We start from the raw sequence: 18,539 nt of genomic DNA, 5'->3' as shown, positions 1-18,539 counted from the left end.
TCGTTGTCACATCTCTCATAATGTTTAGGGTACGCATTGTCATTTAAGTATAATGCTGTTTAATTATATATTGATAACCCGCAAACATCATCTGCTTAAAGTCTTAACATAGTTTGTGCCATTTATGGAAATATAGGTTGTTACCATGGGCATAAGCTATATACTTCCATGGTTGTTTCCATGAGAAGCACGAAGGCATAGACTTCGATAGTAGTTACCATATGCATGGAGGTATATACTTCCATAGTTGTTACCGTAAAGTAGGATATAGGGCTGGTAGGCTAATCTCCACTTTTCCCCAATTATCCTTGATGCACCTAACTCCCACCAGAAATCCCAGTTTATATTATGGGCACAGTAAGAAAACTCATAGAATTTGGTTTGCTCCAATATTCAAGGCCGGATATGAGTAAAACAAAATGAGTAGAAAAGAAAAAGTATGGTTCATGGATTTGGCTAGAAATTAAGGTAATTGTGTAGGAGACCTCCGCGCTCGATTTAAAAGTTTCTAAAAGTAGAAAACGAAAGAAAACAGTAAATTAGAGCTACAGTTACCTTGAAACTGTGAGATAATCCTCCTACAACCACCTAACTCTTACACAGAAAATGTAAGCATAAACCTACTACTACAATTATGGGGGACCCCAGTGGGAAGCGGGGTTTTTGGGTGGGGGGAGGAGGAGAAAAGTGATTTTTCGGGGCACTACCGAACCTAATACAACTACCTACCCTACCCTGGGGGCCATGTACCCCTACCTAGGCCTACCAGGGAGCCCCCCTGCGACCCCCCCCTTAAGGCCACAGTAATTTTCAGGGCACCACCGAACCTAAGACACCCACCTAACCTAGCCTATGGGGCCCTGTACCCCTACCTAGGCCTAACTTTGCGTTTCCAAACCATGTACCTTTGAAACAAGACACGAAAAAATTGCACCTCCTCTTCCTTTTCCCACGAGTAACCACACTACGATCACACCGGAATGCTAATTTGTTGTAATCTATACGGCACATATTTTCACAATTAGGGCACTTTTTCTCTGCCAAAATCAAACCATGACGTTGAGCAAATGCAATTAGCAAATCAACTTTCCCTGAATAATGTACACAAAAATCCCCATAAGAAATAAAGCAATTGTCACAAGTGACACAGTCGGAACGGGATGAAGGTCCTGCTAATTGCTCCATACTTCACGGCAAAATGAGCTTTTCAGTTTGAAGGGAGATCCGAGACGTGCAAAAATATTCCTCCGCGGAACTTCACGTAAACTGTGGTAACTGGTGGAAAAATAGCAGGGATAAGTGAAGTAATAAGTGTCAGCATTGGCTAGATTTGTAAAAACCGCCATGATTGGTTTTCAAACAGTGTGACGTCAAGAAAACACCTGTTATTGGTTAGAATAGCATTGAGAACTAGTCTGCCATACGCAGTAAGGCGGTGAAACAGCTCATTTTAGCCAAGGCATCACACAGTAAACAAAAACAAACACTTAGAAAAAATCCAAGTGAAACATAACTATACACACGAATATCTTCGTTAAATAGAAGCTGCTCATATATTGACTATTATATAAGCGTTCTATATGATATAATAGTGAATTGTAGGTGTTTAAATTCTTCAAGATCTTCCGCGGAGCTCTCCTACACATTTACCGAAATTAAAGTATATATTTACATGTATAATACATAGAGTAAGTTGGCAAGGCTTAATTAGGCTATATAAATTAGCTGTAGGTCTGGGGGTTTATGTATGATAGCGGCCACTGTATGTATGAATACGGCTAACTTAGAATATAAGGTTGGGGGGGGGTCGCAGGGTGTCGTTAGCGCCCCCCCACCCGTTAGGTAAGTACTGTAGGTAAGGACAAGGGTTGTAGGTTAGGTTAGGGGGGAAAGTTTAGGTTAGTTGATGTCTGTTTTTAATCCACATGGGAGGAACTGGCCGCTAATATACAAAGGCTCCTAAGTCTGTTTTTACTGTTGATTTATAAGGCAGTTCAGCATTGATATTACTCAAGCTTGTACCCATTTAGTGATGACAGAACTTAAAATCTTAAGCAGATTACAACATCTTAGTTTTGTTACAACATTAGTAGGTTTGTACCTTGGGGTTGGCACTATTAGACATTGAAACCTCATGTTCCATTCCAACCTAGCATAGAAAGCCCTGGCTTTACTCTTTTGGGAAAATTTTCTGCATGTTCCACTTAGTTAAACTAGCCAAGGAAGCTGTACCATTCAGAGAAGCATAATGTTCAATGAGAAAGATCATAGCACCCTATGTCAATTTGGAAAGATGGAGGAAAGGTCCAGCACTGCATTCTAGGTTGGGTTAGGGCAGATGTGAAGCTTTTTTATTTACCATTGTCAGCTCGTTGATAATGATTAATCCTAAGTTTGGTTAAGAAACTTTGCATTTTCATGATTGAGTGTTGGTAAAAGGGCATATAATTGCTGTTCCATTAAATTTATCCTTATGGCTTAGCCTATAATCCAAGTCAGCATAGTTCTAAGTCCAAATAGCCTTATAATTGTATAGGACTGGTTTGTTTAAAGCAACTACCCTTATTTTTGTGGGTAGAGGATGAAATGCCCTGTCGTGTTGAATGTTCCGTCTTTAATTCTGATTATGATGTAAGCTATCATCATCATCATCATCATCATCATCATTATCATTATTATTATTATTATTAGCCAAGCTACAACCCTTGTTGGAAAAGCAGGGATACCCCAGTGAAGGAAGGCAGTAAATAAACAACATGAGAAGTAATGAATAATTAATATGAAATATCTTTAGATCAGTAACAACGTGGAAATAGATCTGTCATGTGTAATCTATGAAGAGAGACTTATGTCAGCCTGTTCAACATAAAAACATTTGCAGCTAGTTTGAACTTCTGAAGTTCCAACGATTCAACTGCCTGATTAGGAGGATCATTCCACAATCTGGTCATAGATGGAATAAAACTTCTAGCATACTGTGTTGTATTGAGTCTTATGATGGAGAATGCATGACTTAATATCAACTGCATAATACCTAGTGATTAAAGAGGCTTTATTTATTGTACACTACTCAAATATACTCTCGCACCTAGCTCTTTCAACTATGCAGGTTCTAGATGATTAAATATAACCCCATAGTTGTAATATCCTATAGGTGGATAGTGCCATCAATGCACTAAATATGGTGCACTGTAGGCATTGCTAAAGGGTCTTGACAACATTCCTTTGGCCTTAGCTGCACTTGCTTTATATCATTCTACTTTATCTCTGTTCTGTCTTCGTTCCATTTTGATATCCAACCACTAATAACTTTTATGTCAGTTTAACTCTAGGGGTTTACGGTAGATTACCTTGAGCCTTTAATGTCCTGACAGGCCCCAGTGCCAGGCTAATATCCTCAAATTCATTAATCCAATCCATAATAGTAATGGAGGAAGGAATGTCAATTGATGGTTTTGACCATAACACCTTAGGGTAAGTTATGTAATGTAAGCTTTCGGTGATTATAGTGACTTGAAATTAAAAGATTTTCTTTCATTAGATGTAAAAAGTTTATTATATTTTACATTCTAGCATCAAAATTTTTGTTTGGTTTTATCATGCAGTAACCTTAAGTTTAACTCTTCTTTTTGCAGCCTAGTGCCAATATGTCTTATAAACTTCCATAGTAGATTTTCACTTAGCACAATACAGGTTATTTGTTACATCAAGAAGCTTTTGAATTCAAATATTTTACTCTACTTTAGTAAGATTGCCATATTAACCATCTTATTTGAGAAAAATCTTAAGATTTGTGCATAGAACCTTACATACTATCTGCAGTGTACCATCCAAGACTAACTACAATATAAGTAGTATCCCTCCTGTAGGATGGACGTCATAAAAGAAAATGATGAAAGTCCTTTTCTTTTTCTCTGAATGAAGTAAATAGTGTTCCTGCTGATAATACAAGAAATTTTGATGAATCTCTGAAAGCAATTTACACAAAAGCTAAATGTCTTGGAAGTGTACTGTACAACAGAACTCATTTGTCATTGACGACTTATTTTACATATTTTCATTCTATTAGTATTATTGTACAGTATTTCTTTCAATGAGTTAGGTTAGATAGGAGAAATTTCTGTTACAGGCCCCATTGTAGGATGAGGCTCATGATAATTGTGGATGCTGGTTTACTCATAAAGGTGTTACGCATCCTATGCAAGTTTTGAATTGAAAATTTATTACACTTTACAACCCTTTACAGCTGCTATTACAAATATATTTGGTAGAATTCAAGGAAATTTTGTCTCTGCTGTATCTAAAAGAACTACTGGTGTAAAAGTAAGTAAGAGGAATTAATTTTATAGATATCACTCCCATCATATCTGATACTATATGCTTAGATTACCATACTATGATGATAGCTTCTGGGTAATCTAGGTTAGTGTGCTGTATCAAATACTGTCAGAAGTGCATTTTCATAATTTTGTAATGTTTAATGCCATTACGTCAGTACTGTGGAAAGTGTTTATAGAAATCTTAAGCTTGTATTTTCGTTTAGAAAAATGATTTAAGTATATTTCCAGAAATTTATAATATAGTACAGTTATTCACCTGGATTGTTCTTACATGAGCACGAGTTTCTATGTGGTCTTTCCTTTTGCGTTTCATCTTCACAGGAACATTCCAATTGTTATTGCTGCCTGCAAAACCGGTCCCATCATGCTTGTTCTCCATGAACAAACACTACAAGATCATTTCAGAAGGTACTGTATGTGTCTGGCACCGCAATTAGGAACCATGCAATCTGTAACCCCGTGATTGGGAACATGATGGGATTTTGTTTGTTCTTGGGTGATTGCTACTTTCAAGTCACTGAGGGACTTGAGTACCCGTCTCCTGTTGCCTGTTCCTTCCTAGCAATCCAGGATCAGAGACCTTAAGATGTGTCAATCTTTCAATGCTCAAGATCTTACACATCGTGACTGTTTCACGACCTAGATTTTCTGAAGCTCAGAGACCTGTCCATGACACGATATCTAGACGCCAAGATCTTCCAATTTTTTCGTGCCTTAGAAACTGAAACGGGAATTTCTGAGGTCAGATTTCAGTGCTCGCACAAGCTCTGATATATCACATTGTGTTCATGCAGTTGTTGGCAAGGAAGGCATGACATTGCTATGTACCGCATGGTGCCACTCTTCCCTGTTCCTTTTCCAAATGCTAAGGTACTTGCCCTGTTAGCCTTGGAGATAATGAGAGCCAGGAGTTCAGTCATTTTTCGTCCCATCTTCTTTTACAGGAAATGGTACCGTTTCGTACACTGACCACCTAACAGATGTTGTAAGGGGAGGAAGGATTTTTCGAAGAATGTTTATAGAATCCTCAACCCTATGGCACATAACCAGTACCTCCAGAGGCAGAGATCTTCAATACTTAGTCTAGGATAGTACAATCACCAAAGTCTTAACACTCATTCGTTTGTTCATTCACCTTCAGGGTAACCGTGACGCTGATCAGGGAGGGATTACATCCATCAATCTGCATGCTTCATAGGTCTTATCAGTCTATATATTGCTGTAGCTGGTTCTTTCTTGTGGTTTTTTGTTTGGATCAAATCCTATATCTTTATTTGAGACACTCCTCAAAATCCAGCTGTTTGAGTATACTGTACTGTATTCTCCTGTGCACTCTCATGAACATAGAGGTTCTGCTTCCAGAGTCGGCAGTCTTCTTCTGCTAGCCATCATTTCAGCGTTAACAGCGCTGACAACAGGGACCCGATGAGACTCTGACACAAGGGCACATGGTTCTCAGTCTGGGAGTGTGCTGCCATGAAAACCTTTTCCAGGACTACCCAATACACTTTCATGTTTTGACCACTGGTTTGGTGCAGTCCAAGGACGGATCTAGAAGGGGGGGTTAACGACGTCCTAACTCCCCCCCCCCTCAAATTTTGAAAGTGCCCTTTCGAGTTTTCAAGGTGCCTTCTTGAGACCATTAAAAAATGAAGTAGTAGCCTATATTCTAAAAAGTAGACGACTGTCATGACACAGTTATCACGGTAATGATTATAAACATGAGCTGATAGACTTCGCGAGCCACCTCGTTATGTCGGACACCTGGGAAGTTCCCAGGCGCGGGAAAATCAACCTTGTTCCGAACAAGGTTGATTTTCCCGCGCCTTCGTAAGCACTCAACAGAGAGCCAGCGAGAAGCCAGGAAGACCGCTGATCGGACAACTGTGGCGAATCTTTCGATGTTTTAGCCGACAAATTGCCACATAAGGATATAGTAAAGTTTGTTGAAAAGGCGCTGTTAAAACAAGATGCCAAACGATGCAGGAAAATTCACTCGTTTTTTAGGTATGTCACAAAACGTCTTTTTTTTTGCAGTGTATTCTATATTCATTTGACATCAAAACATAGGCCTAGATCTACGGTGAGAACGTTAGACGATTAGATATAGACTAGTAGACACGCATAAAAATAAATGTAAACGTTGAAGATATACGCTTCTAATGTACAATGTAGCCTAGCTGCAAAATCGTTTGTTTTATTTGTTAATAAATTTACCTTATGTACGTTCATCAAAATGCTCGTGTCTGTACTTGCACAATAATAATATCCGCAGATAATAATATTGTCTATTCCATTAATTTTTTAGCAAATTTATAAAGTGCCTTTTTAAGTGATTACAGGTGCCCTTTTTTCCTTAACGCCCTCTCACTGAAAAGTCTGGATCCGTCCTTGCAGTCGTATGCTTATCCTCAACCTTGAATTCTCTAATCCTGAAACACAGTAGTAGTATCCAGACTTTTTACTCAAAGGGAAGGCAGATTCCTTCCTGATACTGCGGCCAGTTTACCAGTGTCTTTGGGTCCTGAAGGAACATGAAGGGAAAGAATGCTCTTGGAAATTTTCCAGACGGTTTTCCGAGCCTTTACAGTCCACTCTTCCTGATAAGAAGTCAACTAGGGGCAGGAGAACTGACCCTTCTCCCCTTTTTTGACTCGTATCAAAATGAAGATGACAATTACTGTGTAGTCTGCTATTAGGAAAGATGATTTCTTGCGTACATTGAACCTGAATTCTACTTTTACTGTCTAGATACTCATCCTGAGATCCTACAGGGCTTTAGTTAGCAATACTAAACCCAGAACTTTGGACTGTCTATGGCTCCAGAGTGTTCATGCCCACTTCTATTGCCTACACATATGAAATTTGCCTCATGGTATTTCTTGATGATTGACTTGCCTGTCCCCCTCCTTTTGTCACTGATCTGAGAATTAGTGTTTAATCTGGAAGTCCAACCTCAAGGCCTAGCAGAAGATGGATGACCGAAATATGTGGATAATGCATTGGATGTGGGTATCAGCAAATGTTGGCAGGTAGCGCTGACCAAAAAATTTCTGGCTTGATGGTGACAACGTTCTCCGAGACTGGAGACTCCTATGCCAGAAATTGCTCGAAGATTGTTGGAAGTGTCACTGTCAGCAGCCAGGATTTTCATTACCGTCTGATTTCATTAGAACAAAAAAGATGGGATGATTGGGCTTGTTGGCTGATTGACAAGATCCTCTCCTGGGGAGTTCTACTCAAATTCCACCTCAAGGGACCCTGATTTTCACAGAAGTATCCAAGGAAGAGTAGACCACACCTAAGAAACATGAACACCTCTGGGATGTGGTCCACAGAAGTAAACACCCCCTATATCAATCTACTGAAAGTCCGAGCTATGCTATTATATCAGCATTGTAAACTTCCCAAAATGGTTTGACAGGACGCCCGGTAGTGTTGAAGAAGGAAAACTCCACCATCGTGACTTCTGTCTACAAGCAAAGGGGTTTTGTTTCATAGACTTTGTAATTGGGCAAGCAGGTATACACCTGGGTGGCTTAAAATGTGATAGCTGTCAAAAATGTCCATTCCAAAGAGGAGGAGTTTTCTGGCAAACAGGCTTAATCACCAGGGGTAGGGAGTAGGGAGTAGGACCAGTTTAACCGAAATTTCCAAAATACTATACTGCTCTCCAGTTTTAGAACTTCTTCCAGTGGACTGCCCCCAGTCCCAGGAATTTCAGCAGTGCTCTGGTCAAGTTCCAGCACACCAGTTACTTCTGAAGGCCTTTGCCTTTCTGCTCGCATACCTGGTTTACTGTTAACTCAACAGTCTGTTGACGGTATCGGTTTCATTATACCCTGGTGGCTTCAAGTTCATACTATGGATGGTCTCTAGATCTCCTGATACTCCTCTTTGAGGAACCAGTAGAACTACCATCTCCTGTTAGGGGCTTTGTAGAATGGATACTTCTTCGGTTGGAGCCTCTGCAATGGATTGTGGTTCTCATCTTTCTTCAACAAGGGAGCTCTTCTCAGTCTCTGCGATAAAATCTTGGACTAAAGGGCTTTAATCCCTCTTTGGATTGTCAACCTAGGCTCGTGAGTAGCTCTAAACGAGCTTCCCTCTCCCGGGGCTTCTGCCTCTTTGGAATGTCGCTAGAGTCCTCGGGTGTCTCAAGTGGACCATGCAAGAACTATTGACCTGACTTCAGATAGGATCTGACCCCAAAACTACTCACGAGTCTCACTGTTACCGCGTGACATTTGGGATATCATGATTCATTCTCAAATAGAGGAATGTCATCCTCGCCTTTGATCCAGAGTTTGTGTCTAAAGCCAGAATTTAGCTTGGCACAACTCCAAATTTAAGTTCTTTTCCATCTCTTATTTACTAGCTGTCGGGTCCAAGGTGACTCGCTCCTCTGTCCTGTGAGGAAACAACCATGTTACCTAGAGAACTTATGTCCCCTTGCAGAGCACCCAAGAGACTGCTTTATTGATAGGGTAAAGAAAAGATGTCCAAGATCATTGCTTCTTCTGTCCTGTGTGCCTCCAGACTTGCTGATTTGACGAAAGAATGGAAGGACCATTCCAGTTTGAGTCAACAAAGTCAGGGATATCAGATCTACACTAATCATAAGGAAGAACCAGTCGGTGGTACTAGTCCTGTAGTCAGGAATGTGTTACAACAGACACTTTTGCTGCTAACTATATAAGGGAGTTGACCCACAGGCCCCTGAAGAACATTAGCCTTGGTCCTTTGGTAGCTACTCAACATGTTGTGTTGCGAATCTAGCTCCCTCACGGGAAAAGAAGCATCTTGTCCAAGATAGCAGTTGTGACGTAATCGTAGTAGAGGTAAGAATTTCTGGTCCTTCTCCTTTGCTCTTTTCCCCTCCTTTGTTACAGCAGTAATTCCATACTGTAACGTGTTAGACTGGACACTAGATGCAGGTAAGCTTCATGACTGGATAAGTTTTGTATTGAAATATTTCCCCTCATCCTTCCAGATGAGTAGGAGGATGAAAGTAATGTATGCAAACCCATTTCTCGCAATAACTTTACATTTAAAAAACATATCCTTTCGGATATAAGTTACTCTGCGACCAACTACCAGTCTACTGGTTGGGACCTAGCCTAACCCTTGCGACGTCTTCATGCTCCGGTAGTTAGGAGGTTGAGAGGATCATCACTTTTGCTCCTCCATAGGACCAAAGTACGTTGGTATTTTCAGGTTACTAAACTTTATAGTTTAGTCATAGGTACTTCTTCCCTCCTAAGGACGAGTCTCTTATTAAAGGTCGAAGGTTTGCATTCAGTGTAGGTACAAATCACTAATTTTTTAAAAGTATAGTTTGTATTTTTTCCTAACTAAACAAACCTGAGTCCTTCAACTTACTCTGTCTGCCTCAACCACCCTGCAAGTCCTAGGTTAAGGTCAAGGGGCCTACCTTCATCACATCCGCTACGATTGACTGCAGTACCCTACTTTGTTGGAAGTTTAATCTGCCTTTCCAGCTTCACTGAATTCTTGTTCCTGTTAAAGGACCCAGGTTTCTGTAGCTAGGAAAAATAAAAATTACATTTAAGAATTTGTGATTTTAAAAGTTTTGTAAATTTGTAAAAGTATTATAGACTTTATATTACAATACTGGTTTTCAACTTGTGGTTTCATTAAATTCCTGGGATTTATTTTATTAATTTATCCAAATGTCTTTTTCTTTGCAGCCAGTGTTGTACTCTTATTTTAGGAGCTCATGCTCATGGCGTATCAGAATTGGTAAGTACAATACTGAGTATTCTTTAATATTCAAAGCTGAAGAAATTTCTTACAATTGGATAGGAAAAAAAATTCTTTTTGTGCATTCATGTAGTATTTGTATTATAATGTAAATCCATGAATACATACACACTTTTTATGTCTAGGGTTTTTTCAACCTCACATTTGAATAGATTTGTTCCTTCACATACAAACCCTCGATCTTTACATGAGAGAATAGGCCTAAGAGCGAAGCTGGAATACAGCCATTAAAACTTTTATAAGAAGGTGTCAACAACTGACTGGTTGTTATTTGTTGGCAGCAGGGAGGCAAACACCCCTCCCTCACTGACAAACCACTTTGATTTCAGCTGCTGGTGTGAAAAGACATTCTTCCCTCGCTCTGGATTTACTTGCTATTACTATGCCAGACATGCAAAATTGTGCCTGCAAGTTGGGCCATGGGTGCGGGACACGTTCATGTCTAAGCTGGAGACTGACCCTCGCCTTCTTTGCTTTTCATGCAGAGGACACTTCTACGTGCAGGTGTCTCCTTGCAACGAGTGTTAGGAGTGGCTATCTTCCCAGTGGGAGTTGTACAGCAGGAAAAGGAAGAATTCTAAAAGGGACTCATCACCTTCAGGTTCGTCCTCAAAACTGAAAAATCCCAATTTCTCTCCCTCTTGCCTGCTTCTCTCCCCTCTGGTTCTTCACAGTGGGCCTTCTCCAAAGTGTGATCGGGCAAGAGGGGTGGCCCTTTGAAGTTGGGGCAACCTATGAGGCAGGAAGCTCCTCCCATTTTCCTTGGCGAAACGGGAAGGTCTTCCTTTTGAGGGGAGTTTAGCATACAAAACATCTTGCTTCTGCTTTGGCCTTCCTTGGGGATCATGTAAGGATAGGCTGGTGGATGTGTTGGTTTAGGGGCCTCAGCAGGAAAGAGTATGTGCTCCTGCTGTGGGTGGCTTCGGCTCATCCTCTTCTAGAGCTGAGAGGAGGGATTCTCCTTCTTGGTGTCTTGCCTCCAGGTGCTCGCCTATCTGAACATCTTTGGGGTGACACTCGCGCGAGTGTATGCCCAGCGCTTAGGTGGAAGCTGGCATTCCTGCTTTCTCTCGAGTTGGCTAACGCTTCGGGGATCCATAGCTTAGGTGGAAGCTGGCATTCCTGCTTTCTCTCGAGTTGGCTAACGCTTCGGGGATCCATAGCGCATGTTGTCACCCTCACCTGGTAGTCTTATCTATAAAGGTAAATCAGAATCACTGGCTTGTTTTAATGCCAGTGTGCTCCAGCTCTTTGGAGCTCCCTGAAGATCACGTGCAATCCATTCTTTCACTTGGAATGAGCGAGAGCAATACCACTTGCTAACATGACATGCTCCCAGCTGTCCCCCCACAGTGGCTTGTGCTCGCTCGCTAACAGCTGTGTCATCATACCCTTATGGGGTAGAGCGTGCAGATCAGTCTCAGGCACCTGTAGTGTCAGAACCTTTAGCTCTTGCATCTGTAACCCAGGCACACACCATGCACCTTATCTGGTTCACTTTGGGCATAACTTCAGAGTCTGCAGTGTTTTTTGGTCCCTAGCTGTTCTTCCTTTATATTTAAAATTTTACCTCAATTCTTGCTTCCTTTCTTCCATCTTGATGTCCAACCTCTTCTAATTTTTACATATTGTCACTAGGGTTTTACTGTAGATCCTCTTGGGCACTGAATTACCTCAAATGCCCTAGCACTTGGCTATTTAACCAAATTTCACAAATACAATCCAATCCTTTTACTAATCTTTTACGCTTAAGGATGAGATATTTGTGATAGTGAAAACTTGCAATATTGTCAGTGAGGTATATTTTCATATTTGGAGCAGTAGAGCTCTTCAGTTCCAAGTGGTAAACCTCCTCATCTGAAGATGTATAGAATACTGCACAGTATTACTGTACCAAGGTACTGTAGATGAAAATTAGAGAATATACCTTGCTGACTTAGTAGTCAATTTGTACTTTAACTCTAGTTGCAGATTTATTTAAAATTAAGTTCAAAATTTGTACCATGTACTTTTAAAATTTAATAAATTTCTTATCTTTTTCAGTTTTTGCACACAAAGGCATTGATTATGAGACCAAGCCAATAAATCTCTTAAAAAAAGAGCAGGTAAATTTTTTATTCTTATTGCATTTTTATTCTACGTCATTACAGTAGTTCAAGATTTACAGGATTGTATTCTCTATAAATGATATCAAGAGTATATTTAAGTGACCATTGTGGAGAATAGTTTACAGTAATGTCTTTAAGGATTTGAAGAAAAAAACATGAATTAAAGTCAATTGCATTAAAAGCTTTTACATTGTTTGATATAGTATATATGCTTTTGTAGATCTGTTTGATACAGTATATATGCTTTTGTAGATTAGTGATGAGTTCAAGAAGACGAATCCTATGGGCCAGGTGCCGGCTCTGTTTATCAACAACCAAACTTTAACTCAGTCGGTGAGTATGGTTTTATTTTCAGTACATACAGTATAACATATTTATATAAGATACTAGTTAACTCTTGAACCCCATTATGTGAATACCCTTGAAATTTGGGGTTCAGAGGAAGGGAAATTCCTAATTGGAGGAGATTTACAAATAATTGTAATAGAACCTAATTTTTAAAAGGGAGTACAATGGAAATTAGGGAGACTACTGTACACTTAAAATGTAGTCTGAATCATAAATCTTGGATTTGAATGTGTATTTGATGAGCATTATTTAACCATAAGAGATACATATTCATCGCATTCATCAGTGCCTTGTGGGACCCATTAGTTTTTACTTCAATTCTTTTGATGTAGGAAAATGATTCAGTTGTTGAAGTAAGAAAAGACTGTTCCATTCATAAGTTTTAAAGTTGAAATATAAATAATTTTTTTTGAGGGAAAAGATAGCTCTATGTTCCTACACAGATGCAAACCCCTGTCCTTTAACAGGAGTATATTTACAGGGAAGCTGGAACAAGTCTGTTGATATTTAACTTCAGCCACTGAGTTATATAGACGTATGCTTTATGTTCCAAATTCGACTTGTTTAATTTTCTCTACCTACCTTTAGACTTTGGAGAAACCATGGTTAGGTAGGGGGATTTGCCCAGGAGTTTCCAGCTTGCAGTGCGGAACCTTCATTAGCTTGTTGGCCATGGATCCCCATTCTTGTTCCCTTATTGCAGGTGTCATGACTGCTTGGTCTTCCCTCCAGTGAGGAATGCCTTGAGCATTCACATGCTCGTGTGTGATCTACTGATCACAAGTACCATCTACTCTGTCAAGTTCCCAATGTAGCACACATGCATTGGATCTACTCTTCATGCGTGTTCCCCATTAAGGGCAAATTCCTGTGAACTGGAGATGTTCCTTTTGACGCACGCTCTCCCATGGATTCATGAACATTAGATTTTGAATGCTCGCTTATCCATGCACAATCTTTAGTGAAGGGGCATTTTTTGTTTGTGCACACACTCCAATTAGTAAGCAGTTGCTTGCACTTGCTAATTGAGGAATATTCATCAATTCCTTGGCCTTTATATGATCAAGTGCTCTCCTTTGACACCGCACTCCCCAACGTACCTATGCTCCCTACATTTTTGGAAAGCGTTAGCGCTTAAATGCACTCAAATAGCAAGCATTCCTTTGGTGGTGCTCAAGTACACTTAAATAGCAAGTATTTGTCTGGTAGTGTTTGAATGCACTCATATAACAAGCATCCGTCTAGTCGCGCACAAACGCGCTCTCCTGATCTTATGCGCTCCAAATCATGCACGTTCCAATATTCATGTATAGTATACCCTTGGGGAAAGTTCTATTGTTCAAGAGAGAGATACTGTTCACTTGCACTCACTGGTTGTTCTTTGATTAAAGAAAAGTCTACAAGTTATGCACACTACTATGAATGTGAATGTTTTTCGGATAGTGTACATTCTTTTGTTTGTGTGTGTATGAGTATATGTGCTCCCCAAGTAGAATACGCTCAGCTATAAAGTCACCGGTTCTGGCACTATCATCCAGACATGCTTCAGTGTACAGCTAATTTGCTATCCTGGAATCCACTCTTAAGAAGTGCTGTCACTCTCGAACACCATGGCAGAGCTTTTATAGAACTCACTTGCAAGAGATATCCCTATCTAGGAAGAATCTTCAGAGTCCACCCAGGCTTGGTACTAGATCAAAAGATATAATCTCCATTCAAGATGGTGACAGCAAGCACCGTAAAAGCAACCCTTAAGAAGTATGATTGTAAGCTCTCTCTGGACCCAAGACTCTCATTTCCAAATTGGGTTCCATCAGTCGTCATGAAAATTCCTCCGTTTCATCCTAGGGGAAAAGGTATTCCAGTTGGACCTGTCGACTGCCCTCCCAAGTATTCACTCGAGTATTCTCACTCTATCTGCTTGGGTACATGCCAACAGGTTTTGGCTACTGAGGTACTTGGAGGATTGGCTGATCCTATCATCCTTCCGAAGGCAACTCCTTCAACTTTGGGACAAACTTATTCCCTTTTGCCACAATCTGGGGATCATAGTAAATTTGGAGAAGTCCAGCCTCACGCCCAAGCTGAGAATGGAATATTTAAGGATAGTAGTAGGCGTGATACAGGGAAGAGAGTTTCTTTCGGGTAATTGGGTCACAAGACTTGGAATAATAGTGCGCCCTATTCAATGCTCTTTGTCCTTCACATCTGTCTACAAGCGGTCACTTCAATGGTGTCTGAAGAGACTCTGGTCACCAATCAGCAACCCACCCCATCAGCTAAATACTATAGATCAGGAGGCAAGATCCGATCTAGGTTGCCGATTGAGTGACAATATCTCTAGAAAGAAATTCCTTTGAATTGTCCTCCCCCTAATCTATTACCTTTTTTGGACATGTCAAAAGAAGGTTAGGGCATCCATCTAAGGAACCAATTTGTCGCAGACTGCTGATCACGAGGAGAAGAGTCTACGCTGAATTTTAGGAAATAAAAGCAGCTCTTTTTGTGCTGCAGTCATTCCAGCATCACTTATAGGCCACTCGGTAGCATTGATGAGTGACACTACCATAGTGGCATGCTTCAACAAGCAAGGAGGCATTGTTTCTCATCACCACTGCCGGTTGGTGAATAGACTTCATGAGTGGGCGCTAAACAATGCAGTCGAGCTGTCGGCAAGATTCTTTCTCTGGATAAGGAATATGATTGCTGACACCGCAAGTCGATTTGATCATTCAATCAAAATCCGCAAGTCAATAGGGCAAGTGGTCTGATAAGAGTGTTCCCTTTATCTTCAAGTGACAAGAAGCCTCTTGACTTTGTGGTGTTCCCAAGAATCAACCTCTTTGCAATGAGACTCGACAAGAAGCTCCTGATGTACTTTTCACCAGTACCAGATCAGGTGGTGACATTAGAGGATGCATTTCATCATCTGTAGGACTGCCTAGGTATCTTTACTTTTACAACATTTTGCCTTATTCAAAGGATGGTTAGCAGGGTTATATCTGCTCCAAACATCAAGATGACATTAGTAGCCCCAAGTGGCCCCAAGGAGAATGGTACCCAGACCTTCTAATGATTCTGACAGGTTCTAGTAGTTAACCATTTCGCTCAACTAGCTCTGCCAGCCCTTCCTACCCTCCTACAGAGGCACCACACTCCAGTGACATGAATGTCACTTCATGGATAGAGGCTAACCAGCATCTCCTAGTGAAAGTCTTTTTGCAAGGCACAGCGTAGATGTCTGGTTACCTTCGAAAGTTTTCCACTGCAGTCTACCAGGCAAAATGAGCAATCTACTGTGATTGGTGCTGTAGAAGGATCCTATATTCAACTAATCTCCGACTTTCTTGTGTTTCTGCATAGAGATAGGTTCCTATCAGTCTCACTGGTGAAAGGCTATCAATCAGCCTTGAGCCAAGTCTTTTGACTGAAAGGTGTAGACTATCCTCATCTTGAGAGTTAGCAATGCTCATGAAGAGCTTTGAGCAGCCTTGCCCATTGAGAATACTGAAACTCCTTGCGTGGAAGGTGACTATAGGGTTCTGAGGTCCCTTAAAATGGCCCCTTACAAACCTTTAAGGCAGGTGTCTAACTAGGACTTTACTCTGAAGGCTATCTTCATATTGGCCCTTGCGACGACAAAGAGAGTGGGAGGGCTTATCGTATCTACTTGGTCATTCCGATGGGAGGAGAAAGGTTTTGCTATCCTTTTTTTCCAGTCTCTTTGGGGAAAACTCAGAATCTGGCCTTAAACAATACGATGTTTGACCAAAATGATGTTTGCATCTTTTTCTTTATGTCCTCACTTGGGAAGTAACTGATAATCCAGATGATTTACTTCTTTGTCCTCTGAAAGAACTAAGAGGCTATCTGAAGTCGACTCAACCCTTCAGACCACGACTAGTACCTCTTCATCAGCTCTGGCATTATTAAAAAGATCTCCAAAAGTACCTTCTCCTTGTGGCTTCAAGAGACAATTAACAAACTTTAAACCCAGGGAGCAAGTGGGCCAGAGTAACTGCCACAGGCTAGTGCTCATTAGGTCAGAAAAGTAGATGCCATGTTAGCCTTTAGGAAGAATCTGTTAGTGGTCCAAGTTCTGAAGGCCAGAATTTGCAAATGCGAGACAACTTTCACAGCTCACTATTCACGGAAATGCACCCACAAGTCGCTCAATATGCTTTTTTTTAGGATCTGCGTTAGCAGCTCAAGTGGTGTAGCATACCTAGCTCCCTCACAAGTCATGAAGCTTCTTGCCTAAGATAGGATGAGAGCAAGAATGTTTGGTCTCTTTTCCTTCTTCAAGGGTTGTGGTGGCCCATTTGAAACTTTTCTGTCTGGTGATCGTCACTCGGGTTTGAGTCCCGCTCAAGCTTGATAGCTTCTTGTAGTAGCTACAAGCTCACCATCCATGTGAGCTAAGGATGGGGGTTTTGGGGGAGCCTATAGGTTTACCTGCCAAGGTATCAGCAGCCATTGTCTGGCCATTCCGGGTCTTAGCTTTGGTGGAGAAGGGGTTGGGTGCTGATCATATGTACAGTATATATGGTTAGTCTCTAGGACTTTGTTCTGCGAGCTAGGGCATTGTCACTGTCCATTGCCTCCTCCATTCATGAGTGGCCTTTAAACCATGGAGTGCTACAATTGAACTGTTAAGTCACTAGATTGGACCTTGGTGCAGGTAGGCTATCATACTGAGGTACTATTCTGTTTAGATTAAGATAGAAGTGCTTTTCTCTCATTCTGCTTAGGGGGAGGAGGATGGATAGAAAGAAAAACCCATCACTTTGTTTTAGCCTTACATTGGGATTTTAAACCAGTCAGTTTGGTTACAGGGACTTCCTCCCATCTAAAGATAAGCCTTCTATTAAAGGACAAGGGTTTGTATCTATGTAGGAACAAATCACATATTTCTAAAGTACAGTAATTTGTATATTTCCTAATTAAACAAAATTGAGTTTTTAAGCTATACTTACCGCGTCATCCAACCCGCAAGCCCTAGATGAAGGTCAAAGTGGCTACTTTTTGGGTTGACAGGGGTGCTGGGGGTTCCCCCACTACCCTCCGGTAACTACTGACACCTCATTGTAAATTTTAACAGCCGAGTTTCAGCTTCACTGAAATCATACTCCTAATAAAGGATTCAGGTTTTTATAGATAGGAAAAATACAAATTACTTTAAAAATTTGCCATTTTCGTAATGGATTACAGAACTTTTAACAGTAGTCTGTACTACAGAAAGTCCTCATCCTTCAAACTTAATAGGTTTTAAGAAGCTGTTTGTAAGTCAAGGTTTGTTAAATTCTGCCCTAGGGTAGGCTTCACCTAACTCCCATGCCTATGCTTTTCAGCTACAAAAGTCGACAAATATTCCTGTTTCATATTGTAAATGTCATCTTGCTTGCCGCATTAAATTATTATTTTATTACAGTACTGTATTTCATAATGAACTTTTGATACAATATCTGGTATTTATGATTTCAGTTGGATTTGTGTTTGTAAGTTCAGGACCTTCTGATGGTATCCCATTTCTGTAGTTTGAAAAGACTATGGTGTATGATAGGTTATGCCTTCATTAGGCAAGACCTTAATCATACACAGTCTGTACTATTTATCAATTATTTCTTTGTTAGTAATCATATGTACGAACATATTTAAGATTAGGAAAGAATGTATTGATATTAACATGTATGGAAAATCTTTTGCAGATCAGCATCATGGAATATTTAGAGGAAGTGTACCCACAACAGCCAATGTTACCCAAGGACCCATTACTTAGAGCTAAGGTTTGTTATGAATACATTTCTGTACAGTTTTTATTATAGGTACAGTTTCTATTTCTTTGATTTGCTTTGAATAGGCAATTTTCCTTTTAAATAAACAGTCTTTAATAATTCATTTAGCAATCCTGATTAAGATTTTGGGAAATACACTTTCAACATTTTTTTATATATTTTCT

General features: G+C 40.4%; 1 protein-coding gene across 2 annotated transcripts in view; it reads left to right on the top strand.

The window, feature by feature from the left end:
- LOC137627779 (maleylacetoacetate isomerase-like) overlaps positions 1-18,539 on the top strand; it is a 44,380-nt gene continuing 25,841 nt past the window's right edge. The window contains exons 1-5 of one of the 2 annotated variants that reach the window (XM_068359099.1): positions 1-29; positions 10,052-10,103; positions 12,168-12,229; positions 12,485-12,565; positions 18,289-18,366. In XM_068359099.1, the coding sequence (XP_068215200.1) occupies positions 21-29; positions 10,052-10,103; positions 12,168-12,229; positions 12,485-12,565; positions 18,289-18,366 (282 nt within the window). In that variant the 5' untranslated portion in view covers positions 1-20. Of the gene's footprint in view, positions 30-10,033; positions 10,104-12,167; positions 12,230-12,484; positions 12,566-18,288; positions 18,367-18,539 lie in introns of those variants that run through there. The other variant, XM_068359100.1, reaches the window with a different exon arrangement.

This window comes from Palaemon carinicauda, chromosome 35, assembly GCF_036898095.1.
Source record: "Palaemon carinicauda isolate YSFRI2023 chromosome 35, ASM3689809v2, whole genome shotgun sequence".
NCBI classification, from domain to species: domain Eukaryota; kingdom Metazoa; phylum Arthropoda; class Malacostraca; order Decapoda; family Palaemonidae; genus Palaemon; species Palaemon carinicauda.
The sequence above is the reverse complement of the archived record's forward strand: the minus strand, read 5'-3'. Positions and strand labels throughout refer to the sequence as shown.